This window comes from Terrapene carolina, unplaced genomic scaffold (genome assembly GCF_002925995.2).
Source record: "Terrapene carolina triunguis isolate 2854851 unplaced genomic scaffold, T_m_triunguis-2.0 Scaffold714, whole genome shotgun sequence".
Lineage (NCBI taxonomy): Eukaryota > Metazoa > Chordata > Testudines > Emydidae > Terrapene > Terrapene triunguis.
The window spans coordinates 1256179-1281441 of NW_020665065.1; the positions used below are offsets into that span (position 1 = coordinate 1256179).

The 25263-nt window shown below is 43.2% G+C and overlaps 1 protein-coding gene across 1 annotated transcript in view; it reads left to right on the forward strand.

Moving 5' to 3' along the window:
• DNAJC11 (DnaJ heat shock protein family (Hsp40) member C11) overlaps nucleotides 1–25263 on the forward strand; it is a 73912-nt gene that overhangs the window by 23681 nt on the left and 24968 nt on the right. Inside the window, exons 4-6 of the mRNA XM_024207895.2 lie at nucleotides 4141–4242; nucleotides 21896–22024; nucleotides 23127–23249. Coding sequence (XP_024063663.2) covers nucleotides 4141–4242; nucleotides 21896–22024; nucleotides 23127–23249 — 354 coding nt within the window. The remainder of the gene's footprint in view (nucleotides 1–4140; nucleotides 4243–21895; nucleotides 22025–23126; nucleotides 23250–25263) is intronic.

Below are 25263 nucleotides of genomic sequence, written 5' to 3' on the forward strand. Positions count from 1 at the left end.
AATTTTAACTCATTTTATAATCTGACGACTAGAAATTGAGTGAACTGACACCTATGGAACCTTTTCCTCTTCCTTACGTCATAAAGAAAGTCAGAGAAAAGTAACTTAAGAGTTTTTAATTCAAACTTGCAAAGGTTAAGCAGCTGGGATTCTCCACAACAAATCTCACCCTTTTGGCCTTGGCAAAGCATATTACCTGCCAAATGTGTCTTCTACATAGTTCTGAAAGACAGATTTAATCCCCAGGTTTCTGTAAAGTGGTTTTAAAGTCAGCATCGTGCAAGTCCTTCCCATACCTCATGTTTGTTTAAGACTTTACTACCAGCAGTTTTCGAAGCTGATATCTAACATCTAATGCCTCAGATTCATATGCAAGGGACCCTAGGGACCTTCTCCACAAAGTTCGGCTTGAAAAGGCTGATCGTTGCCTGGTGGGTTTCCCATCCGTTTTTCAAAGCCCAGCTTAACACAGTGCATCCAACTCAGGTAGTGGCATCCCAGGTAACTAGAGGCTGGGTGGCCACAGGAATTATACTGTTACACCATCCACAATCTCTGTTTTGGGTGAAGGGTGGGAGATTGGCTTCATTGACATTTGGACGTTTAAAGGGTCGCTGGCGCACGTTACTGACTCTCTCAGACCTCAGCCAAACCAATATTCCCATTGTTATTGCTGCTTGCTGTGTGCTCCACAATCTCTGTGAGAGTAAGGGGGAAACCTTTATGGTGGGGTGGGAGGCTGAGGCAAATCGCCTGGCCGCTGATTACGCACAGCCAGACACCAGGGCGATTAGACGAGCACACCAGGAAGTGCTGCGCATCAGAGAAGCTTTGAAAACCAGTTTCATGACTGGCCAGGCTACGGTGTGAAAGTTCTGTTTGTTTCTCCTTGATGAAAACCCACCCCCTTGATTGACTCATTCCCTGTAAGCAACCCACCCTCCCCCTTCGATCACAGCTTGCTTTCAAAGGAAATAAAGTCACTATCGTTTAAAAATCATGTATTCTTTATTAATTGATTATAAAAAGAGGGAAAGAACTGACAAGGTAGCCCAGGTGGGGTTTGGGAGGAGGATAGGAGGGAAGGAAAAGACCACTTCAAAAGTTCAAAATAATGACAGCCTTTTGCTTGGGCTCTCCACTGGGGTGGAGTGGGCAGGTGCACGGAGCCTTCCCCTCTTCCCCTCCCCCCCGCATTCTTACATGTCTGGGTGAGGAGGCTATGGAACATGGTGAAGTCGGAGGGTGGTTATACAGGGGCTGCAGCAGCACTCTGTGATCCTGCTGCCGTTCCTGAAGCTCCACCAGACGCCGGAGCATGTCCGTTTGATCCCGCAGTAGCCCCAGCATTGCATCCTGCCTCCTCTGATCTTCCTGCCACCACCTCTCATCTCGAGCGTCTCTCCTCTCCTCACCTCACATTGGTCCCTTCTGTCCTCACGTTCACTGTCATCTTTCCTGTACTTTGATACCGTGTCCTTCCATTCATTCAGAGAAGCTCTTTCATTGCGGGTCAATTGCATGATTTCCGAGAACATTTCGTCTTGCATGCGTTTTTTTTCGCTGCCTTATCTGATATAGTCTTCGGGACGGAGGAGGGAGGCTTGAAAAATTTACAGCTGTGGGAGGGAAAAAAGGGAGAGAAGTATTTAAAAAGATACATTTTACAGAACAATGCTTATACTCTTTCACGGTGAAAAACACTATTCATATTACATAGCACATGTGATTTCGGTACAAGGTCGCATTTTGCATCTTAATATTGAGTGCCTGCGGCTTTGGTGTTAGAGATCACAGACGCAGGTCCGGGCAACAGAATTCGGCTTGCATGCAGCCATGGTAAGCCATTGTCTTTCAGCTTCTGCAGCCTTCCTAAAAGCAGCGCCCTCCTTTCCCACATACCAAGCAAAGCCCGTTGAGTGCTGCGATTTTCCTGTTAACGCGCAGCAGCAGAAACCAAACTAATCCCCCGCCCCCCCTTCCAATTCTCTGGGATGATCGCTTTATCCCCCCCACCACCACGTGGCTGGTATCAGGGAAGATCCCTGCTAACCAAATGCAAAAAGCTCAGTGCCAATACCCCCTCCCCCCCCACACACACCCTTGTGTTAGCTTGGCTAACTGCAGGGAAGGATTTCTTTTCAGCCACAGGCAAACAGCCCAGTAGGAACTGCCACCTCTGTCCCCTTAATTAAATTCCCATATTTCAATCAGGTGACCATGAGCGATATCACTCTCCTGAGGATAACACAGCGAGATAAAGAACGGATGTTGCTTGAATGCCAGCAAACACCGGGACCATACGCTGCCAGGCTTTGTCATGCAATGATACCAGATTACTTGCTACTAGCATGGTGTGGTCAAGTGTCCTGCCATGGAGGACGGAATAAGGCTGCACTGCCCAGAAACCTTCTGCAAAGGCTTTTGGAGTACCTCCAGGAGAGCTTCATGGAGATGTCCCTGGAGGATTTCCGCTCCATCCCCAGACACGTTAACAGACTTTTCCAGTAGCTGTACTGGCCGCAAATGCATCCCAAGTCCTCAGGGCAAATTAATCATTAAAAAACGCTTGCTTTTAAACCATGTTTTATATTTACAAAGGTACACTCACCAGAGGTCCCTTCCATGGCTTCATGGTCTGGGATAATGCCTTGGGAGGGTTGGGAGGGTACTTCAGTCAGGCTGAGAAAAAGATCCTGGCTGTTGGGAAGAATGGAGTGCTGTGTGCTCTCCGCAAGCTCGTCGTCCTCCTCCTCCTCATCTTCCCTGTCCGCAGAATCCTCAGGCATGGCTGAGATTACCCCCTCCTCGGAATCCATGATCAGAGGTGGTGTAGTGGTGGCGACTCCCCCTAGAATTGCATGCAGCTCAGCGTAGAAGCGGCATGCCTGCGGCTCTGCCCCGGACCTTCCGTTTGCTTCTTTGGTTTTCTGGTAGGCTTGTCTGAGCTCCTTAACTTTCACGTGGAACTGATATGATTCCCTATTGTGGCCTCTCTCCATCATGCCCTTGGAGATTTTTTTCAAAGGTTTTGGCATTACATCTTTTGGAACGTAGTTCTGCTAGCACGGAATCCTCTCCCCATATAGCGATCAGATCCAGTACCTCCTGTACAGTCCATGCTGGTGCTCTTTTTCAATTCTTGGACTGCATGGTTACCTGTGCTGATGAGCTCTGTGTGGTCACCTGTGCTCTCCACGCTGGGCAAACAGGAAATGAAATTCAAAAGTTCGCAGGGCTTTTCCCGTCTACTTGGCCAGTGCATCTGAGTTCAGATTGCTGTCCAGAGCGGTCACAATGGTGCACTATGGGATAGCTCCCGGAGGCCAATACCATCGAATTGCGGCCACACTAACCCTAATTCGAAATGGCAATATCGATTTTGGCGCTACTTCCCTCGTTGGGGAGGAGTACAGAAATCGATTTTAAGAGCCCTTTATGTCGAAGTAAATGGCTTCGTTGTGTGGATGGGTGCAGGGTTAATTCGGTTTAACGCTGCTAAATTCGACCTAAACTCGTAGTGTAGACCAGGCCTTAGAGACTAACAAATTTATTTGGGCATAAGCTTTTGTGGGCTAAAACCCCATCTGATGAAGTGAGTTTTAGCCCACGAAAGCTTATGCCCAAATAAATGTGTTAGTCTCTAAGGTGCCACAAGGACTCCTCGTTCTTTTTGCTGATACAGACTAACGCGGCTACCCCTCTGAAACCTGTGACACTCTGAGTACCTTTCCCACACCTGTAGAAGAGCTCAGTGTAAGCTCAAAAGCTTCTCTCTTTCGCTACAGAAGATAGTCCAATAAAATATATTACCTCAGCCACCTTGCTTCTCAGATATCTGAAATACATACATGTGTGTATATAGAGAGAGATTTTTGTTATTTGTGTTTTATATTTTTAATTGTAAGTGTAAAAAGTACTTTGGGCCAGGAATAGGTGCTTGAATAAAAACACAGTGGCTTGATTTAGCAATGGATTACAGAAAAAAAAAATCATGTTGTAACATGAAAGGGGATCTTATCTAAAAAGGAAGTGAAAAGCATAGAGTTTTCTAAATTTCATCAGTGATTAAATTGTCTGATTGTTGGCTGGATGTTCTATTGCCTGTTAACCTTTGTTTCTTAATTCCTTTGTGCACAGGTTGTGGAGAGGAGGAGAACTCCAGCTGAAATTAGAGAAGAATTTGAGCGTTTGCAGAGAGAGAGGGAAGAAAGGAGACTTCAGCAGCGAACTAATCCCAAGGTAAAGTAGAAAACACATCTGTTCTCAAGAATGAAGCCTAAAACTGTTAGACATAATGAGGGGTTTTATGGCTAGAGGAGTGATCTGAAATTAACAGGGTCTTAGCTAACCACATTTATTGGGGTTTTTCCCACCCTTTTCTAATGCTGCAATATATAAGGGAAATGCAGGGAAAAAAGCGTTTAGCATGTGGCTTGTAGTAAAGTGAATTGTTTTAAAAAGTTCTCTTCTATGGAGAATTCATTGTGCTTTCATTGGTGAGATACGTGTTGAAGTAAATATCTTTCTCGGAACCCTGAGAAAACATTCCAAACACAGGAACTTCTGAGTCCTATGCAAATATTCCAAATAAAATGAAACTCCCTACAGTTCTGTGACAGGTTTCCCCTGTCACAGGTGTGCTGAGATACACTCAAATACATCTTTGAAACGGAATGAAAGAACGACAACTGACAAATCAATTGCGTAGCAGAAATCTTCCAGTTGGAGTTTAGAGAGCAAAATAAGGTGATAAGTAACAGTCAGCATGGATTTGTCAAGAACAAATTGTGTCAAACCAACCTGATAGCTTTCTTTGATGGGGGGAAGCGGTAGATGTGGTGTATTTTGACTTTAGTAAAGCTTTTGATACTGTCTCGCATGACCTTCTCATAAACAAACTAGGGAAATGCAACCTAGATGGAGCTACTATAAGGTGAGTGCATAACTGGTTGGAAAACCGTTCCCAGAGAGTAGTTACCAGTGGTGCACAGTCATGCTGGAAGAGCATAACGAGTGGGGTCCCACAGGGATTAGTTCTGGGTCCGGTTCTGTTCAATATCTTCATCGATGATTTAGTTAATGGCATAGAGAGTACACTTACAAAATTTGTAGATGATACCAAGCCAGGAGGGGTTGCAAGTGTTTAGGAGGATAGGATTATAATTCAAAATGATCTGGACAAACTGGAGAAATGGTCTGAAGTAAATAGGGACAAATGCAAAGTACTCCACTTAGGAAGGAACAATCAGTTGCACACATACAAAATGGGAAATGAATGCCTAGGAGGAAATAATGTGGAAAGGGATCTGGGGGTCATAGTGGATCATAAGCTAAATATGAATCAACAGTATAGCACTGTTGCAAAACAAGTGAACATCATTCTGGGATGTATTAGCAGGAGTGTTGTAAGCAAGACATGAGAAGTAATTCTTTCGCTCTACTCCGCGCTGATTAGGCCTCAACTGGAGTATTGTGTCCTGTTCTGGGTGGCACATTTTAGGAAATATGTGGACAAATTGGAGAAAGTCCAGAGAAGAACAACAAAAATGATTAAAGGTCTAGAAAACATGACCTATGAGGGAAGATTGAAAAAACTGGGTTTGTTTAGTCTGGAAAAGAGAAGACTGAGAGAGGACATAACAATTTTCAAGTACATAAAAGGTCGTTACAAGGAGGAGGGAGAAAAATTGTTCTTCTTAACCTCTGAGGATAGGACAAGAAGCAATGGGCTTAAATTGCAGCAAGGGAGGTTTAGGTTGGACATTAGGAAGAACTTCCTAACTGTCAGGGTGGTTAAGCACTGGAATAAATTGCCTAGGGAGGTTGTGGAATCTCTCCATCCTTGGAAGATTTTTAAGAGCAGGTTAGACAAACACCTGTCAGGGAGGGTCTAGATCAGCGTTTCTCAAACGGGAGTACCCGAGGGTACTCCAGGGGGTCCGCAGGCCCTGCTGAGAAACTCCTCCCCCTCTCTGCCTCCCTCAACTCCTCCCCCTCCCTCCCAGTACGCCGGGGAACAGGCTTCCTACTTGCCCTGGCTCCGCGCCCCTCCCGGAAGCAGCAAACATATCCCTGCTGCACCAGGGAGGCCAGAGGGTCTCCACGTGCTGCTTCCGCCCTGAGCGCTGCCCCCGCAGCTCCCATTGGCCGGGAACTGCGGCCAATGGGAGCGGCGGGGGCGGTGCCTGTGGCAGGGGCAGCATGCGGAGACTTCCTGCCTCCCCCCACCTAGGAGCCGCTGCCAGAGGGATGTGCCAGTCGCTTCAGGAGCCGCCCGAGGGAAGCACCGCACCCCTCACCCCCTGCCCCAGCCCAGAGCCTGCCCCCCCGCACCCAAACCACCTCCCAGAGCGTGCACCCCTCAGCCCCTCCCACACCCAAACTCCCTCCCAGAGCCTGCACCACCTCCTGTACCCCAAACCCATGCCCCAGCCCGGTGAAAGTGAGTGAGGGCGGGGGAGGGAGGGGATGATGGAGTGAGCGGGGATGGGGCCTTGGAGAAGGAGCAGGGCAGGGGGGTCGCCTCAGTGAAGGGCTGGGGAAGGGGGTGGGGCAAGGGCTGAGCGGGGGGCCTTGGGGGTCCCCAAAATTTTTAAAATAAAAATGGGAGTTCTCAGGTAGCTAAAGTTTGAGAACCACTGGTCTAGATAATACTTAGTCCTGCCATGAGTGCAGGGGACTGGACTAGATGACCTCTCGAGGTCCCTTCCAGTCCTGTGATTCTATGATAAACCTGAATATTTTGGGGATCTTGCCAATAGCACAGTTAATGTCCATTTTGAGATAACTTTATCATACTCTTACTACAACAGCTGCTATTCAGTGCATTGTTCCTAGCTCTGGGTCTGCTTGAGCTGCAATAAACTGGTACCTAAATGACCCCCATCATAGCTGAAGCTTAGTTATTTAAATACAGTCAAGGATATAAAGTCTGGTGTTGGTAACAATGTTTTCATGGCAACATTTTGTGTGTGTGTTGTGGGGAAGTTGAAGTCAAACGTGGTGGCCATCCACTGCTTTTTCTCCTCTCACTGCTGAGGGTAGGAGGACATTCTAGTAGTTCAGGATGCTGATGGCCCTGATGGGTTATTGGCTTGATATCTAGTCACTCTTGGCAAGACAAGGCTGAGGAGCATAGCAGAGATTACCAGCTATTGCTGTTTAAAAGCTTCCTGAACCACATGGCATCCACTTGTTATGCAGTAAAGTAACACAATACCCAGAAGTTCAGTCTCTTGGAGCTGCATTAGCCTAATTTATGCTTGAGGTTTCCCAAACATTACTCAGTTTTTGGCTTTTAAACTAGTTTGCATAAAATAGCAGAAATCCCTATGTGCCTCTGTTTGAAACCGAGGCTGGAAATCAAGTTCTGTGAGGCTTGGGATGTAATCATGATGGTAAGCCTTAGATTTCACCCCCTCTATCCTGCTGCCCCCAGGCACACGTTTCAAACTCCTTTATTGAGAGAGAGAGAATTTCTCCAACTTGATAGAAATCCCTGAATGAGAAAATAACTTCCACTTTAGTTATAAATGCCCCTTTAATTGAGAGAAACTTAGCTGTCTTCAAGCTGCAGCACTGGACAAGCTAGCTTGGGGTTCGCAATTGACAAACTCTGCATTAAGAAACACTGAAGTGCAGGTTTTGTGTTCTTGGTAGCTCGTAGTGTAACAAGAAGACTGCTGCAGTGCCAACATCACCATGTTAGTGCATGTAGCATAGAATATCAGGGTTGGACGGGACCTCAGGAGGTCATCTAGTCCAACCCCCTGCTCAAAGCCCCCAGACAGATTTTTGGCCCAGAACCCTAAATGGCCCCCTCAAGGTTTGAACTCACAACCCTGGGTTTAGCAGGCCAATGCTCAAACCACTGAGCTGTCCCTCCCCTCATCCCAATGTAGTCCCAATGCACTGTGATTTAACTTGCTTCTTGGGCCATCCAGCTCATCAGCCGAGATTCTACACTGGTGCAACCATTGTCTTGGAGAAATGATAGTGTTTATATTACCAGGGATATGAAAATACACTTTTTAAGATGGATGTGGGTAATGTTTTGGGCCCCATCAGAGTAGTATCCCTTTAAAAGTTTCCTATACTTGACAATTAATGCGAATTAAGGTAGTGTGTGAATTTAAAACACAATAGGTGTTTCAGACCAACTCCATGTGTAGACATCCTTATTTCAAAATAGGAAACAGAGTGGGTTAAACTAAACAGGAGCAAAGCACTCTTATGCTGGAATAAATCAGGAACAACTGTGTAGATACTGTTTAATGCATGGAAATAATCCAGTGAATATCTAAGTGAGGAGTTACTGTAAAATGCAATACTGTTTTTTGTTTTTTTTCTGCACTTGATACTTTATTTTCAACATGTTTAATGTTTTGCACTGTTATTTTCCTTGCCACTTCGTTCTATTATGAGTCTGGTGAATTAATTACACTACAATACACAACTCTTCTTCTGCACCAAAACTTTACTTTTCTTCACAATTCCGCACCTGTCATAATACTAAAATTATCCAGAGTTCCTTCCCTAATGTTCTCCTCTTCTTATGGGTACACAATGTGGCTCACACTCATCCCTCTTAACGACAGCCAGCAGAACAAATGCTGGCTTCAGTGTCTGGACACCTGGTGCTCACCGTTACTGGCCAAAGAGGCAGAACAAACAGAACATTTTATTAAAAGTTTTATTTCTTTAAATCTTTAAAAACAGAAGAAAATATTTATACCACCAATAAAGTGCTCGGTAACTGTCCTTTATTGTCTGGTCTCTCTCTGACTTATTGCGTAATTAGAGTGGAGATCATGTAATTTAGATATAATTCACCAGCAAAGAGAGTATTGAAAGACTTGCATGGGTCTGATTTTAAAAAAGAAGAGCACAAAGATTTTCACCTTTATAGATCTTTCTGTAACATTTTATGAACGAGAGGGAGGGGAGTGAGAGCAGTGACAGGGTGTGAGGTGAGTCTAGGTGCCTGTCACTTTTTGTGGTGTCATTTCCTCTCTCTTAATATAGGCGTGTGTAGAGAGAACTTGGTTTGATTTTACATTTCTCTTTCTCTAATCCATGGATTAGAATTGGCTACCCGGGGCCTGGTCTTGTGTAGTTCAACAGACAGTGTAGCCTCCCACTCCACCTACCCTGATCTGATAAGTCTGACCCAATGATAAATATGTGTGTCTTGCCTGTCGCTCAGAAAGGACATTCGAGCTAAACTCTGTCTTTGAGGCTTTAACTGAAATGATATTGCAGCTTCCATTCCTTCTTCAGCTCCCTGGCTGTAGCTTTCTCTCCTTTTTCCTCTGCAGTATAGGGACAACTAAACACCGATTGTTCTATGAAGACTAAGATTTATCTGTCGGCGTATCTCATGTTGTTGAATAGCAGTTTATGCTCTGCTAATTCCCATGGGACAAAAACAGTTTTACAGTATGTAATTTAATTTTTTCTTTTGTGGCAGTTTTTCTCTGTGCCACCTATGTTATCACTGGAAAATCAAATAAAAATTAATCATAAAAAATGGTATCCAATATACAGGAGTCTGCAAATTATTGTCAGTCCACTGAGCAATGTGTTTCTGTGCCACCGGCTCACTTTCCTGTTCTTCTCTTCCGCTCCTTCCTGCCTTCAGAAGAAATCTTTTTTCTTCTTGCATATGCGTTGGTCTCTACTGGAGCTTTTCTGCTAATACACAAAGGGTAAAATGGAAGAAGTCTTCCCTTCATGGTCTTAATAAAATCAGAACTTCTGTATTAAAAAACACTGGAAATATCTCATTTTAAACCATTGTTTTGGCTTTGAATCCCTGGTGAACTTGAGATGCTCTTCTGGAAAGCAGATATCTCTGTTACCTCAATCTTCTCTCTCCAGCCTCAACCTGAAATATGGGACAATCAGGAGGCAGATTAGTGAAGCTCAGTGTGGCTTCAGAGGAGCCTGGCGGCAACTGCATTTGTTCTGCCATGAATGTTGGGACCAAAGATCTACTCTGAGTGGGAGCTGAGATGAAGGGGACACAGCAATCAAAACAAACTGTGCAAAAGAACAAGAGTAACAGCCAGCGATCAGAAACAGGCCAGTTGGCTCCTTTAACCCAACCTTAATGATCTCTTACCAATGGCATTCCAACCAGAAAATGGATAAAACTAAAGGAATTGGAAACATCCCTGTTGCAAATGAGGGTGGTTTGATGCAAATGGATATTCTGAGGAGAGCGTGGAACAGGCGGGGGGTGGTTATTGCCATATAATGCTTCTCGGTGACTTTAGGAATTTGACACTTTTTTCTGGGTGTTTCACAGTAGTTGTGAGCAATAAAAAGTAGAGCTGCAGTGTAAGCCTGAGCCTCTGTGTCCTCCGATAAAATTAGCCATCTGGGTGTTTACAGCAATTGCTTATTGTCATTCTATGAAAATGTCTCTTCAGGCAGTGTTCCTGTGGAATTAGGTAGCACAGCTGTGATCATTTCATAAGAATGCAAGCTATTTTAAAATTTCTAACGTTTTATTAGTTCTATAAAATGGTTCCAGCTAAATAAAGCATTTCTAACCAGAAACGTTGAGCGATACCCATATGTAGGCAGTTTGGCAGATTTTAAGTTGGGTTATTTGCTTGTAGAGTTTTGTTTTTGCTTTTTGAGTTGTGCTGAGGGGTTTGGAAAGTCAGTTTCTTGATTTGAGAGGAAATACTTCACACTTGGAGAAAGCAAATCTCTTTATTTGCCTGTGTCTGAGAATGGAGATACTTTGAGGGTCATCCAGCTCCTGCCACCTTTTTCTTCACATGGGTCAACTTGCAGGAATGTTCTCCCTAGGGAAAGCAGCAAGAAAGAGAGGGAAGAATCTCTACTACTCTCAACCCTCTCTGAGTCGGTACTTGTAGATCTGATTTTGTGCTGGATATAGTGAGAGGTCTGTGTTTTTATGTAGAGTCTTTGTAATGGGCATAATTAACATGTCTAAATAAATAAAAATTAAGCCATCTCTGTTTTCACTGCTCCTTCTTTTGCAGTTCTGTGGTACTGCATCTTATTAATACCACAGCCTTCTCTGTGCTTACAATCTGGTTCACAAGCAGAGTGCCTTCGCCATTAATTTTTAAATTTTTTTTTTTGGCCTCCACTGGGATCAAAATTTAGCTTTTTCTTGAGTGCATTAGCCAGCAGCTGACTCAGATACTAGTCAGATGCCCACTTCAGTTTGGCTTAAAACAAATTTTGATGGGCAATTTTACAGAAAAAGAAAATAATAAAATAGTTCTAAAAGGCCTACATTAATAATATGTAAAAAACTCTGACTGTCACACAGCTGAAAATTACAGAATATTGCATGGTGACTGTGTCCATATCGATGTGGAAAAGTACCTCATTTCTTCTCGCGCCACCATCTTAGGAGAGGTACAGCAGAAAAGACATGCACTAAATTAGACCTTCCAAAGACATTGTATCTGCATTAGCTTTTAGATCTAAAATATCTCTTGGTTGCTACCACCGGTGTTAGCAATGGCATGGTTGGTGACATCGTAACATTTGTGCCATCTAACCCTGCTTGGAGCCTTGTCTTCAGTAGTACTTCCTCCAAAGCTACCACCCCACCAGTGGGTAACAAAATTGGGAAAATGTAGTGAAAAGGGAGTTTTCCCAACCAGGCTATATAAGAATGTGATGATCAGCTTGGTAGGATACAGGTGATACTGGAGTTTATTTTGATCACACTTCATTGTTTGACCAGTGTGTCAATCAGATTTGCAAGATCTTTTATTTGCATGCTTAATCTATATTTCTTGCCTTTTTTTAGACATAGATTCTGCAGCTGGGTTAATTTGTTCATTGTAATTTCATGTATTGATTATTTTAATTCCCTTTTAATCAATATACCTAAATCTGATAGTTGAATGCTGCAGCCATTTCAAAATGCTGCAGAGCACATCCTGATCCAAATCAAAGCCCCCTGATTTTATTACTCCAGTTTTAATGACCTTGCACTGTTTCCTTGTGGAATAGAGTATTATGTTTAGGGCTGTTTGGTGCTTGATTTTCTGTCTTTCAGGGCTTCTGTCACCAGTTTATCTCTCTGACCTTGTAACACAGTGCCTGCCACCCAGATTACTACATTCCTACCCTCACTATTTGATTGTTTCTTGATTTTCTTCTATGACTAGCTGATCACTGATGCACTCTCTCTTTTTTGCTTTATTCATAGAACTGGCTGCCTTCCCAGTTCAGTCTTTGTGATTCCCAGGAACAGATTACATTTTACAGGAAGACTCATTATGGAAATTATTTCTTTATTGTTGTAAAGCATGTTCTTTGTAAAATTATTTAATTAAAAAGCACAACATTTTTTATAAAAAAAATTATATAGAGGGAATTTCACTAAAACAAAAACGTGAAAAATAGGCACATTACACTTATGCGAAAAGCCATTTCCTTTGCAATAATTAGCAATACCAGCTAAGGAAAAGTAGAACATTACTGGTGGATATTTGTGTGGGAATAAAGCTTTCTCCTAAACTGAGTTTCGCCTGTTGTATGACTCTGCAGTGAAGACACAATTTTTTGCTTATAATCTCAGTTGTTTTCCATAAAAATGATTGTGATATCATAAGTGGATGCTGTTTGCAGTCAGAGCTATTGTAAAGCTTTCATATATAGGAGCCATTGCAACACCTCAGTAGCAAGCATGACAAAATCTTTTTAGATTATGAGCGCTTTAGCACAGGGTCCTTGGCATCTTTTGATTTGGAAAGCACTGCCCTAGACAATTTGTAATTTCTACAGGAAATAATAATAGTAAGATATGAGAGGAGAGAAAATAAAGGAGAGCTCCTTGCAGATGAATTCCAAAAACTGCCATCCTTCCTTTTTAGGGTATGTCTACACAGTAGCTAGAAGGGTGCTTCCCTGTATGGGTGAGCAGATGCGCTAGCTTTGCTTCAGCTCGTGTGCTTAAAAACAGCAGTCTGGCCATGGCAGCGTGGAGGGTGGCACGGGCTAGCTGCCCAAGTACAAACCCACTGGACACCCTGGGTATGTATGTGCGTGGCCCTCCCAGCTGCTGTGTAAACATACCCTTAGAGACCAAGGAGCTTTGATATAAATAAATGCATTTTCTTTCAGACATCTTTCCCTGTTTACTGTGTAAACAGATACTGCAACCAGGACCTCATGTATTCTGTGATTCTGTGGCTGTGGAATGTATGAATCCATCCCTTGCTGCAGGATGGTGCTGTACAATCCAATCATTCATTGAAATAAACGAAAAAACAAAACATGTATAGCCCTTACGATTGTAAAGGAAACTTTCAAACATCAACTGAGTCTAAACAGAAGCAGTGATGATCTCTTGAGTCTGCAGACAGCCTGAAACAATAGCTCCGAGCAAGGTGTAACCTGCCCAATTTATCTCTGTGGGGTGTTGACATTGACATTTTCATAATTAGATTTCAAAATTAACATTGAATTCACTAATTTGTTTGTGTTATGGTAGCATCTAGTGGCCTAAACTGAGATAAGAGCCTTATTGCGCTGGGCGCTATACATAAACCTAAGAAGAGACTGTTCCTGTCCATAGACTTGACAGTCTAAATCAGGGGTCCCCAATGCGGTGCGCCCGCGTACTGGCTGGCGGACGAGCATCTGCTGAAATGCTGCCAAGAAGCAGCGTCATCCAGAGGTGTCGCCACCGAAATGCCACCGATTTTCGGCGGCATTTCGGCGGCGACATCTATTGACGTTGCCGCTTGTTGGTGGCATTTCGGTGAATGCTCGTCCGCCGCCACGGTCCTCCATGGCTCATCGTCTGGCACCCGCCAGACGAAAAAAGTTGGGGACCACTGATCTAAATAAACAAGACCAACAAAGGGTGGGAGAAAGGAAGTATCAATATCCCAGTTTTAGAAGGAGAATGAGGCACAGAGAAAGGGGAAGATTTTCAGAGGCCCAAATGGAAGCTAGGTGTCCAATTCCCATTGATTTGCAATGGGAATTTGTGCCTTTGAAAAATCTCCCCCAAATGACTTGCCCAAGTTGACAGAGGTCATCTGTGACGGTGCTGGGACCTGAGTTCCAGCCTCCAAGACCTTCAGCACACAGGCTTATCCTGCAGACCCAAAGTGCCTCCTCCACTTTCTCAGGTGCCAAAAAGCCCTTGTTGTCCCTGTGTCAGATGTTAAAATTTCAATTCCCTCCCCCCCCCCCTAAAAATGTGTCTAATACTGTTGTTTGTTTTCAATGTAAAAATTTGCAGCATACTGAAAATTATAAATTATGGGACAGCATACAAAATGGAATTTAATATCAAATTAAATAATTGGATACTGTTCTGACTATATTATTCATTTGCTTAGTTAATTCACTAAAAACCTCCAATTGTAGCTACGCTAGGGTACCACAATGCAGGGGTCTTGCTGCAGAACGAAGATCAATCTTGCTACAGTGTGTATGGGGTCTTGAGAATAGCTGGGAATCCCAAGTGTGACCCCGGTGAAATCCCATCACCCCCATAGGGGAGGGATCATAGAGTTTGACAGATATATTTTTAATCCCCTCTTTATATGCTTTTAATGTATTCTGTACTGTAGGGGCATTAAGTGGATGGGAGATGTCTCTGTCCCCATTAGTTGGTGAGAAGCACATCTGAGCACTGTTCAGTCAATCCATAAGGTCTCTATCAGCCGAAAGTCAGCTGCATGCTCCTCTAGCTCAGTGCATTAAACACTAGGCATCAAAAACACCCCCAGCGGATTCAGAAGACCAGGGTAATTTAAATTAATCCTGCTGGTTTTGTTCTCTTGTATAAACTTGGACATTGATCTATTTAAATTAATTCTACCCGCTCTAGGCAGGAGAAGAGGTAAAACTTCCATTGGGTGTCGTGACTTAGAGGGTGTTTCTCTGCACCAAACAGACAGTGCCAAGTGGGGCAGTTCTCTACATCTTTCTGGATTTCCACTAGCGGAGGGTTGAGTATAATTAAACCGATTCCTGTGGCTTTGCTGAAATGAGAGTGCTCAGGCGCATGACCCCCTGCTGGGCCCATCTAAAAGGGAGGCTGCACGGGATGGAATGTCCTGCCAAGTCATGACAAAGGTTCTGATTTTAGGTATCTATATTTTTAAATCCTGAGATGACCTAATCCTGGCTAACTGGGAGCAAGCAGCATGGATCTTTTCAGTGTAGTAATATGTCATCCACATTATATTGGAGGATATGTCACAGTTTTCATCATAAACCCTGTTGTTGGGGGTTATAACTTGGCCATAAATATTCAATACCATTAGAAACCTGATGGGTAAGGTTTCCATTTGGGAGCAATTTTATGTTCTTAATTTGATTCTAAGAGTTCCTCCCTGCAGTCTCTCTCTATAAAATGCTTCCAGCACTGTTTGGAGTACCTGGTTTCATCTAAACTGTGGGTGAAAGGTTCTTGACTTGCCCACAAAGTATGACCCCAGGAAGAGGGAAAGCGGGGGAATGGTTATAAATGGGTTTAGAAAGTAGCCTGTATTCTATAATATGCTTACAACCAGCTTTCCCAAAGCTCTGTCCTGAGTTCTCAGCCCCAGGATATGGTGAGGAGTATTGTGCTGGCTCCAACACTCAGTATATGGGGCTTTAATTTTTAATTCTACTTTCAGCCAGTTTGCAAGTGGTAGCCCGCAAATCTAGGCGAGGCTGTGGAGGGCTCTGTTAGATGCGCCATTGCATGAGACGTATCTTTTGGGAGATGGAAAGAGAGAGAGATTCTAAAATACTTTAACGCTGACTTTCAAGGAACGTTCTAACAGAAAAACAGTCATTAAAGTCTGTTTTGTGCTCATAAGATTCAAAAACACCTATATTTATTAAAGAGACTCTCAGGTGGTCAGTCCATAATGCAGGCTGCTCTGAGGTGCTGTGCTAATAACCCCCTTTCCTACCGAATTTTTGCACTTTACAGCATGCTGCTGTGTGTGCAGATTTAACTTTGTAGTAGGGCTCATAGTTCATTCTTACTGCTCATGTGCAGCTCCCACATTTCAGAATGTTGTTTTCTCTTCTCCTATATTATCTGAACAGGTGGCTGACGGTGAGTTGTTGGTAGCAGCGACCTCTCTCTCTCTCCCCTATCCGGTGGCATAGGGGGAGCTGTCATTCTTTGAGAATGTTTTTAACAGTACCATCTGCTGCTTTGTCTGTTCTTGTATTTGAGCCAGTTTCCTTACCGAGATCTATAGGCTGTTTGAGAGCAACTTGACCTACTTGGTGGTAGGGAAAATTTCTTTATGGAATCTACTACATTGGCTCATAATCCAGTGAAATGCATCTTGCGGAAGGCAAGTAGCTGAAATATGCTTAAAAAAAACCCCCAAAAAACATTGACTGAGGGACAACTCCCCACCCCAGAATACTCCGTTAAGATGATATAAGGAGCACCTGGCTTCTTGTAATCTTCCAAAGACTTTATATGCAGTGAGACTGCTTTTGGTTTGAAACTTTAGATACTGCTGTTTTTGTTAAAGGTGAGTATTTTTACAACTACCACTGGTGTAGAAAAAGAAACCCCAAATACAAATCTGATGTCCAAAATAATACTAATGAGAAAAAAAAATAGAGTAATTGTCAGGAATCAGTCTTTATAGTTCATAATTAGACAAAGGTGAGGACAGGTAAAAGATACAGTAGAACCTCCGAGTTACGAACTGACCAGTCAACCACACACCTCATTTGGAACTGGAAATACGCGATCAGGCAGCAGCAGAGACCCCCCCAAAAAAGGCAAATGCAATACAGTACTGTGTTAAACGCAAACTATTTTTAAAAAATAGCAGGAAAAGTTTAAAAAAAAAGATGTGACATGGTAAGGAAACTGTTTGTGTGCTTGTTTCGTTTAAATTAAGATGGTTAAAAGCAGCATTTTTCTTCTGCATAGTAAAGTGTCAAAGCTGTATTAAGTCAATGTTCAGTTGTAAACTTTTGAAAGAACCACCATCACGTTCTGTTCAGCATTATGAACATTTCAAAGTTACGAACAACCTCCATTCCTGAGGTGTTCGTAACTCTGAGGTTCTACTGTATCTATAAAAAAGCCCAAGTACTGCAGCTCCTCATCAGATTTCTTTTTCGTTCATAGATTCACTTTTTCTTTAAAATGACCTCATAAATGATTATTATGTTACTGGAGTGGGCCAGTGGACATTGAGAGCTAAATAATATCTATATAATAATTGACAAAGGAGGAGAGAGAGAAAAGGCAAATAGAGTCCATAAAAAGCAATAAGTATCAAGTGAATGGTTCATGAAAATGTGTGGGTGTTGATGGTTTCTTCAAAAATGTCTGGTAGATGATCATCTTGTTCCAGAGAAAATTACATTTTTAAGTTTAGAAACCACTAAGGTTCATAAGTTTTCTCTGATTTTTATCCTAAATTTTGAGAAAAAACTAAGGTGAGTAATTTTGATTTTCCCCAGTAAAGAGTAGCTGATGAGTAGGGCGCTACCAAATTCACAGTCCATTTTGGTCAATTTCACAGTCAGAGGATTTTAAAAATAATAAATTTCATGATTTCAGATATTTAAATCTGACATTTCACTGTGTTGTAACTGTAGGGGTCCTGACCCAAAAGGGGGCAGTGGGGGGGTCGCAAGGTTATTATAGGGGGTGTTGTGGTATTGCCACCCTTACTTCTGCACTGCTGCTGGTGGCGGCGCTGCCTTCAGAGCTGGGCAGCTGGAGAGTGGCAGCTGCTGGCCGGGAGCCCAGCTCTGAAGGCAGCGCCAGTGACAGCAACAGCGCAGAAGGAAGGATGGCCTGGTATGGGATTGCTGCCCTTCTGTGCTGCTGCCTGCAGAGCTGGGCACCTGGCCAGCAGCCACCGCTTTCCAGCCAGCTCTGAAGGCAGCACAGAAGTAAGGGTGGCAATACTAAGTCCCTCCTACAATAACCTTGCAACCGCCCCGTGACGGCCTTTTGGGTTGGGACCCCCATTTTGAGAAATGCTGGCCTCCCCCGTGAAATCTGTATAGCAGAAGTTAATATGCGGCTCCTTGTATAGGCACCGACTCCGGGGCTGGAGCTACAGGCGCCAACTTTCCAATGTGCCGGGGGGTGCTCACTGCTCTGCCACGGGCCCTGCCCCCACTCCACCTCTTCCAACCCCCTCCCCTGAGCCTGCCGTATCCTCGCTCCCCCCCACACACATCCTCCTGTACGCCAGGAAAGAGCTGATCGGGAGGTGCGGGGAGGGAGGGGGAGGCGCTGATTGGCGGGGCTGCCAGAGGCTGGTTGGCTCTGGGAGGAGGGGGGGCTGCTGACGTATTACTATGGCTCTTTGGCAATATACATTGGTAAATTCTGGCCACCCCTGCTGTAATATAGGGTAAAAGTACACTGAAGACCAGATTTCGTGGTGGAGCCCAGATTTCACGGTCTGTGATGTGTTTTTCACATGTGGGGTGCAGTATAAGAACTGTCAGTGCTGTAGGATCTTTTTACATGGTGGTAGAATGTTAACACACTAGAGTGAATTACTTTACAAGAAGATTTTCTTTATAGTGCAAATCTACTTCAACTTGAAAAATGTGCATTTTCAAAAAATGTAGGTGGAAGTAAAGCAGGATTTAAACTCTGTCAGGAGTTTGAATACACAGCAGTCTGAATAGCAGACAGAAGTTTGAGCAAGTAAAATGTCTCATTTCACAAGCACCGTTCTTCAATTTATGTCTTTTTTATTTACACTTTACTTTTGCTGCTGCTGCTTTCTGTCTTCATTCACAATCCCAATTCAACAAAATACTAGTTCTTCATTGCTGAAGTTTGGTAACTCCTTTTTTTAAAAGCATGTTTAGTAGAATATGAAAGTGAGTTACAAGCTGTAGCAAAACCACTCTGCTGAGGTTGGACATTGGATATGGAAAATCATCCCATTCTGCAGCTATGAACAGTGCATTTGCAAAAGATGAAGTGCAGCAGAAAAGCATCAGAACAGTTCTCTATATTGCTGAAAGCAGTGCTCGCATGCATACAATATCACTTGATCAATCACTCTCTGGAATTTTGTCAAGCGTGGTTGGTACTTAAGCCTGAAATCTCTGCTTAGCTTCCTTTGGCTATTCGGTTTATTCACTTCCCAGAGGTTTGGAGCAGCAGCACAGTGCTGCAGAGCTTCCCTAGTCACCGACTCTTCGGCATTGTTTCAAAGAGCAGCAAGGGTACGAGAGGCTGGAAACTTGAGAAACACGTGTAGACTTTGGAAAGCTGATGCACTCAAAGGTGACTTATCTGAGGCGCATTCCTAAACAGTAGATTCTTTCCCAAGTAAAGTTTGGGAGCAAATGTTTTGTGCTACTGTAAACAAAGTAAAGCTAATTTTAATTTTATTATTTACTGTTGTTAAAGGGACACCAACTTGAAATCCAGTCAGCTTAAAAAAAATGATTTAAAAATGGTTTGGGTACTGTACCTGAGTTGTCCTGGCAATTTTTATGGTTTTACAGTCACGTTTTTCCTGTTTTTAAAATGTTTCTCTTCTTTTGCTGTGTGGAAGATCCACTCAAAAAGTAGGAATAGATTATGAATTCTCTTAGATCTTGAAATCAGTAGGCTAATTTCAGTTTTGTCTTAAACCCTTCACTCAGGTTACAATGCATGCATTGGGTTTAATTTTAGCACAACTTTTCTAAATCCCAGAAGAAGTTGATTTGATTTCCAGTAAATACAACGTACAGTGACAGAAAATAGCCTTCTTCTTGATACTCTTGGATTTTCATTCCATCAATAGACATCAGTATTTAGTTCTCAGAGCGGTCGCATAGCATCTCTCACTTTTCATCACAAATGTTTATGTAAACAGTTTGCATTACACTGTGAACATAGCGTGTGCTGCTTTAAAAAGAGATAAAATATTAGAACCATCCTTTTTAAGTCTTGAAATGCAAACTCATAATCAGCGTTTCTCAAATGCGGCCACCAGGGGCTTTTCCTGCACCCACAGCCTCCTGAGTGGTAATTTGGGGGGGGGGGGGGGGGGGGCACCGTCTCCTCCCCTGCCCCCTCTGAAGCCACAAATGCTGGAGGAGCAGACAGCCGGTGTGAGTTCCCCATCTTCCTGGGGGCGGTGGGGCTCAGGCTTCTGGCTTCAGCTCTGGGGTGGTGGGTGGCAGGATGTGGCCACATGACAGCAGGTGCCGACTGCAGGGCTTCGGGCTGCAGGATTTGGCTACACAGTGGTGAGCTCCATCCCCCGGCTGCAGGGCTTTGGGCTCCCCACCCCCCTCATCGCCCCTGACCCCCACTGTCTCCCCAGACCCCTCACCCATTCACCCCATCACCCCTGCTGCCTCCCTACTCTCATCCCCATCCAAGGCTTAATTTGGTCCCCGGCTTGACAGGGCTGAGTAAGTCTGCTGTGAGAAGTGATATTTGTATGTTTGTTAATATCATCTTTCACTGCCTCACAGCTAGGGAACAAGTCTGCTGCTGTGAAAAGTGATATTAACAAACGTACAAATATCCTTTTCACAGAAGCAGACTTACTAGCCAGCAAGTCTTTTAAAAAAAAAAAGAGAGAGAAAAAGAAACAACAACAAAGACAAGAACATGCAAAGCACCTTAATTTGTGTTTCTATTCTGTTTAGGTCCAGTAAAGAATAGAGACAACTGAACATTATTTTTATTATTGATTCTGCAAAAAAACCAAACCCTACATAAATAAATTACTATCATTTGGACATATGTATGTAAATATGTATTTGTTTTTCCTAAAGTTAATTAAGGATTTTAGGAAAAATTGTCATAGCAGCCACCAACAACAGACTCTGAGGCCACAAAAATTTGTTGTGAGAACCCCCCTAGATGAAGGGTGAAACATACCATCTTGAGCCCTTCAAACACACTGCCATTTTCCATGCATTTCCAGTATAGATAACTCAGCAAAACAATTGAGTATCTGCATAGATTTAAAAAAGAATTTACTTCCATACACATGCTCCTGCTGTGTTTTGATTTCTGTAAACATCCAACCATTGAGTTTCTCTCTCACAAATTGACTTGGAAAGTTAATTTTAATCTCATATACTTGATGGTCTATTGGAAGTGGTATATTTCACATAAGATGGGACGCTGCTTGACATAGTAGCAGGAGAAGATTCCCAGAGCCCTTTTCCACTGAGGCAGCTATCTATGTGAGAGAGACAAGGATGGCACAATTATTTGTATGAATGCAACAGCAGCCAGCCAAAAGGACTGATTCTCAGGCCAGGCCTAAGTGGCCTAGAGAGGAAAAGGTTTAACACCTCCTAAGCATATCCTAAAATGCTACCTTCTTCAAGCATTCCTATTGATTATAAGAATCAAGCTCATCCAATCAGGGAACAGAACCAATAGCATGTGACTTATATGATCAGTGGTAACCAGCTAACACAGCTAAAATTTAGATTGTTTCAAATATTTCAGAAGAGGAGGTGAACTTCTAGCTCAGTTTCATTGAAAAGATGAATTACAAAATCAGTGGGTTGGTTTTACAAAATTGAAGAGACACAGTCAATTCTGAGGAAATAAAAATCCCTCTTCTCTCTGAAAATGTTCTTCCTACTTCTATTATGTGTAACATCTTATTTATTTTATCTGCTGTTGTTATAAAAAACACAGTAAATACTTCAGTCTGTTGTTCAGTTTGTTTATTTTGTGCCTCTGACAATGCTTTGCCATCTCTCTGCATAATCACTCAGTTTCCTGCTTTGTTTGTGGGAGCCTTTTCATACAGCAGAAGGGTGGAAAAACATTTTAAAATGGAAAAAAAAATGATATTTTTAAGTTGTAAAACGTATATAAAGGAGTAGTAGTCCTTCAGCCTACATACATTGAACATATTAGTGCTAGGAACTTGTTTTGCTTTTCTCTCCCCAGGGAACGATTAGTGTTGGAATAGATGCCACTGACCTCTTTGATCGTTATGATGAAGAATATGAAGATGTGCCAGGGAGCAGCTTTCCCCAGATTGAAATTAACAAAATGCACATATCCCAGTCCATTGAGGTAAAGTGAAATAAATACCAACCTGAGTATAAAGAAGGTTCTGAGTTAATGAGGCATAGCAGCACACAGCACCACAAAATGGAACACTGCTGGGGGGACGGTTTCTCATCTTTATTTATGATGGGAAGGGATGCAGTTACCTGCTTTAGGGGGACTGGGGCATGGAGATTCAGTTACAGCGGGGTCATGTGTTGACACGATCTCATACATTTTTAAGGACACAAATGCCAGAGTTTTGGCTCCAGTTTGCGTGCTACAAAGGCTCTGCCTCCACTGCTAGCAAGTTTCCTTATCTAGGATAGACTGGCTGCTGGGCTAAACATTTATTTCTCAAACACATTTTCAAAGCGATGTTTAAAATGTAAACACAAATTCCAAGGACAAACACTGGGCTTTGTATTTAAGAATGTGCTCCAGTGTGGGTCCCGTCCCCTGCCTTCCCAGGAGTCTCACAAGTACTTTCACCTTGTTACCTGAAACTGGATGTATAGAGTTGGTTGATTTGCCTGGCAGTTCCTGAAGGCTTCAGAACCCAAATCCAAAGCAACAGGTGGTACTTCAATGATCATGAGTGGTCAAAGACTTCTGTTTCACTTCTGACCCGAGTAAAAAGGACACTGGGGCATTGGTTCAGTACTGACGAATAGGAAGAGTGTCACATGCTGAATTATCATGATTACCTGCTGCTGCACTCAGATGCCCCTTAAAGGTCTCCCAGTGAGGTATTAATCCAGTGTGACCCTGTATAACTTGTGAGATCTGACAGGATCGCAGCCCAAGGTGTAGGGTTGTAAGTATGTTTAAATAAATGTGCAAATAATGTTGTTTTGTGCTGGAAGAGTGTCACTTGTCTGTATGCTGCACTCTTGCTTTGTAAAGTTTGACTATAGAACTTAGTCTGGTGGCCACACACAGTTTAAATGCTCAGGAACAGGAATTGAGAGAAAGGTAGCACTGTCTGGATAATTACATGTCCCTATATGCTTACAAACTATCCAATCGTGCAGTTTTGGCTCTGTCCTTGCAATGTGTTCATTAGGTTTTTGTAATTGAGGTTGCTAATACCTCAGATTAATCCAATAACAATACATTTATTTTCCAGGCTCCACTGACTGCCACAGACACAGCAATACTCTCTGGCAGCCTCTCCACCCAGAATGGGAATGGAGGAGGATCAATTAACCTTGCTCTTAGACGGGTCACATCCCCCAAGGGATGGGGAGAGGTAGGAGCATCAACTGTGTTTTTTTTTTTTTTTTTTCTTCCCACCAGCCTATTTCTAGCCAGTTGTATGAGTTCTTTATCTCAATTTATGCAGTAAGTTGTAAACCAAAATGAAGCTGTGCTGGAGTTTGAGAAATCTTGGTTGATTGGTTATTCAGAGCACTGGATGGCTACTCGCCTTAGACCACAGACCGGGTTTTTGTTGCTCACATAAAGCTATAGGGAAAACCAACTTGACTCCAGTCAAGTGTGATATAAATAGCTGCAAGCCCCATATTGTCAGTTATCGGCTCTCCCTCTATGAGAACAGAAGTTAAATATTACTGAGGAAAATGGCTTTGATAAGAGGCATCTCTGAGCAGAGGGTGTGGCGGCAGCAGTTTCAGCTGAAGATGGCTGCATTCCTTCCTGATCTTTCAGGGCATTTACGTGGCTTGGTTACATCCACTAGGTCACTTTGATTAGCAGGGTCTGATTCGTTTAGTCAAGAAATTTGTTTAAATCTGCTTATCAAAGGTGAATGCACTCTCATAGAAAAACGATAAAAGACCAAACCACTATATCACCCTGGGGTGAACACTTTTCGCAAAATGATCACTCCACATCTGACCTCTCAGTCTTCATCCTCAATTGAAACCTGCATGATACCTTCAAAAGAGGAGCCTGGGAGCTTAAATTCATATTTTGTTTGATACTAAAAATCATGGTCTTAATAAAAAGACACTGGATTTATGGCTTCTTACAACAATCTGTAACCCACTAGCCCCCTTTTTTTGTCCTGTGACTGCAGGGGTATTGGCCACTTCACCTTAAATGGTCCTTTAGAATATGTGTTTATTACTTATGCTAAACAAACTGTTCCACCTTGTATTTAGTTGTGACACTCTGAGTACCTTTCCCAGACCTGAAGAAGAGCTCCGTGTAGCTCAAAAGCTTCTCTCTTTCACCAACAGAAGTAGATCCAGTACAAGATATTACCTCACCCCCCCTTGTCTCTCTAATATCCTGGGACCAACATGGCTACAACAATACTGCAGCTATCAAAGATGCTGGCTGTTCTGGAGAAATAGTGTCACGGTTTTATGGTAACTGCAGCTGTATTTTTCCCCTCTGTGGTCCCTCAAGGACAACCATGTAAAGGTTTCTGGCTCCCCACCAGCACTTCTCCTGGGTGCAGACCTGTGTGTCACTCCTTTCTGACCAGTGTTTTAAGACCGCACAGCTCACTGATGCACACTGTGATATCCCCAGCAAGCCAGACTGCCTGAAAGGCCAGTGCCTGCACTTTGCTTTCCTCTGAGGGCTCTGACCAGTGTATTGGAGCAGTTACAAATGACCACTCACCTCCTTCTAACCAAGTACATTTATTTTGAAGGTAAAAGCATTACAGCAAAAGCGTCTAAAAACAATCGAAGAACCTACATGCGTGCTAAACAACTTACCCCCGAGGGCACCCCCAACTCCAGCAAGGGCTCTCGTAGGTGTCAGTCCTTCAAACCCAACAAGTTGTGGATAGAGGTTCATATTAGTTTTTAGATCAGCAACCAGAACCCAGACGGGGCAGCTCAGTGTTTCTTTATACAGCTTAGGATCTCTAGTATGCAGGAACAGGTAATCACCAGTTGATGGCCCTCTCCTCGGGTGTAGCTTCCAAAGGCTGAGGCTGAGTTTTTTTGCATAACCAGATTTGTGGCATTTGCATTAAGCACTCCCCAGGGAACCCATTTAATATGTATTGTTCCAAAAGTCCATGCTTCTCTGTCACATTTCATTAAAGTCCTTTGAACTCTTTACAATTCCCACGTCTCTCATCTTGTCACAGAGAGGTTGAGGGATTTTAGTTTATTTAATCTTCCATCTTTACAAATTCCCACCTGTACAAAATCCAAGAGTCCTTCCCGTTGCCTGTTCCAGGAGCTATGAGACCTCAAGATCCAATACCCAGTGACCTTACTCCTCTTTCCTTTTCAGAAGGTGAGTAAGACAAACTGAGACAAATCCAGTACCTTAAATAT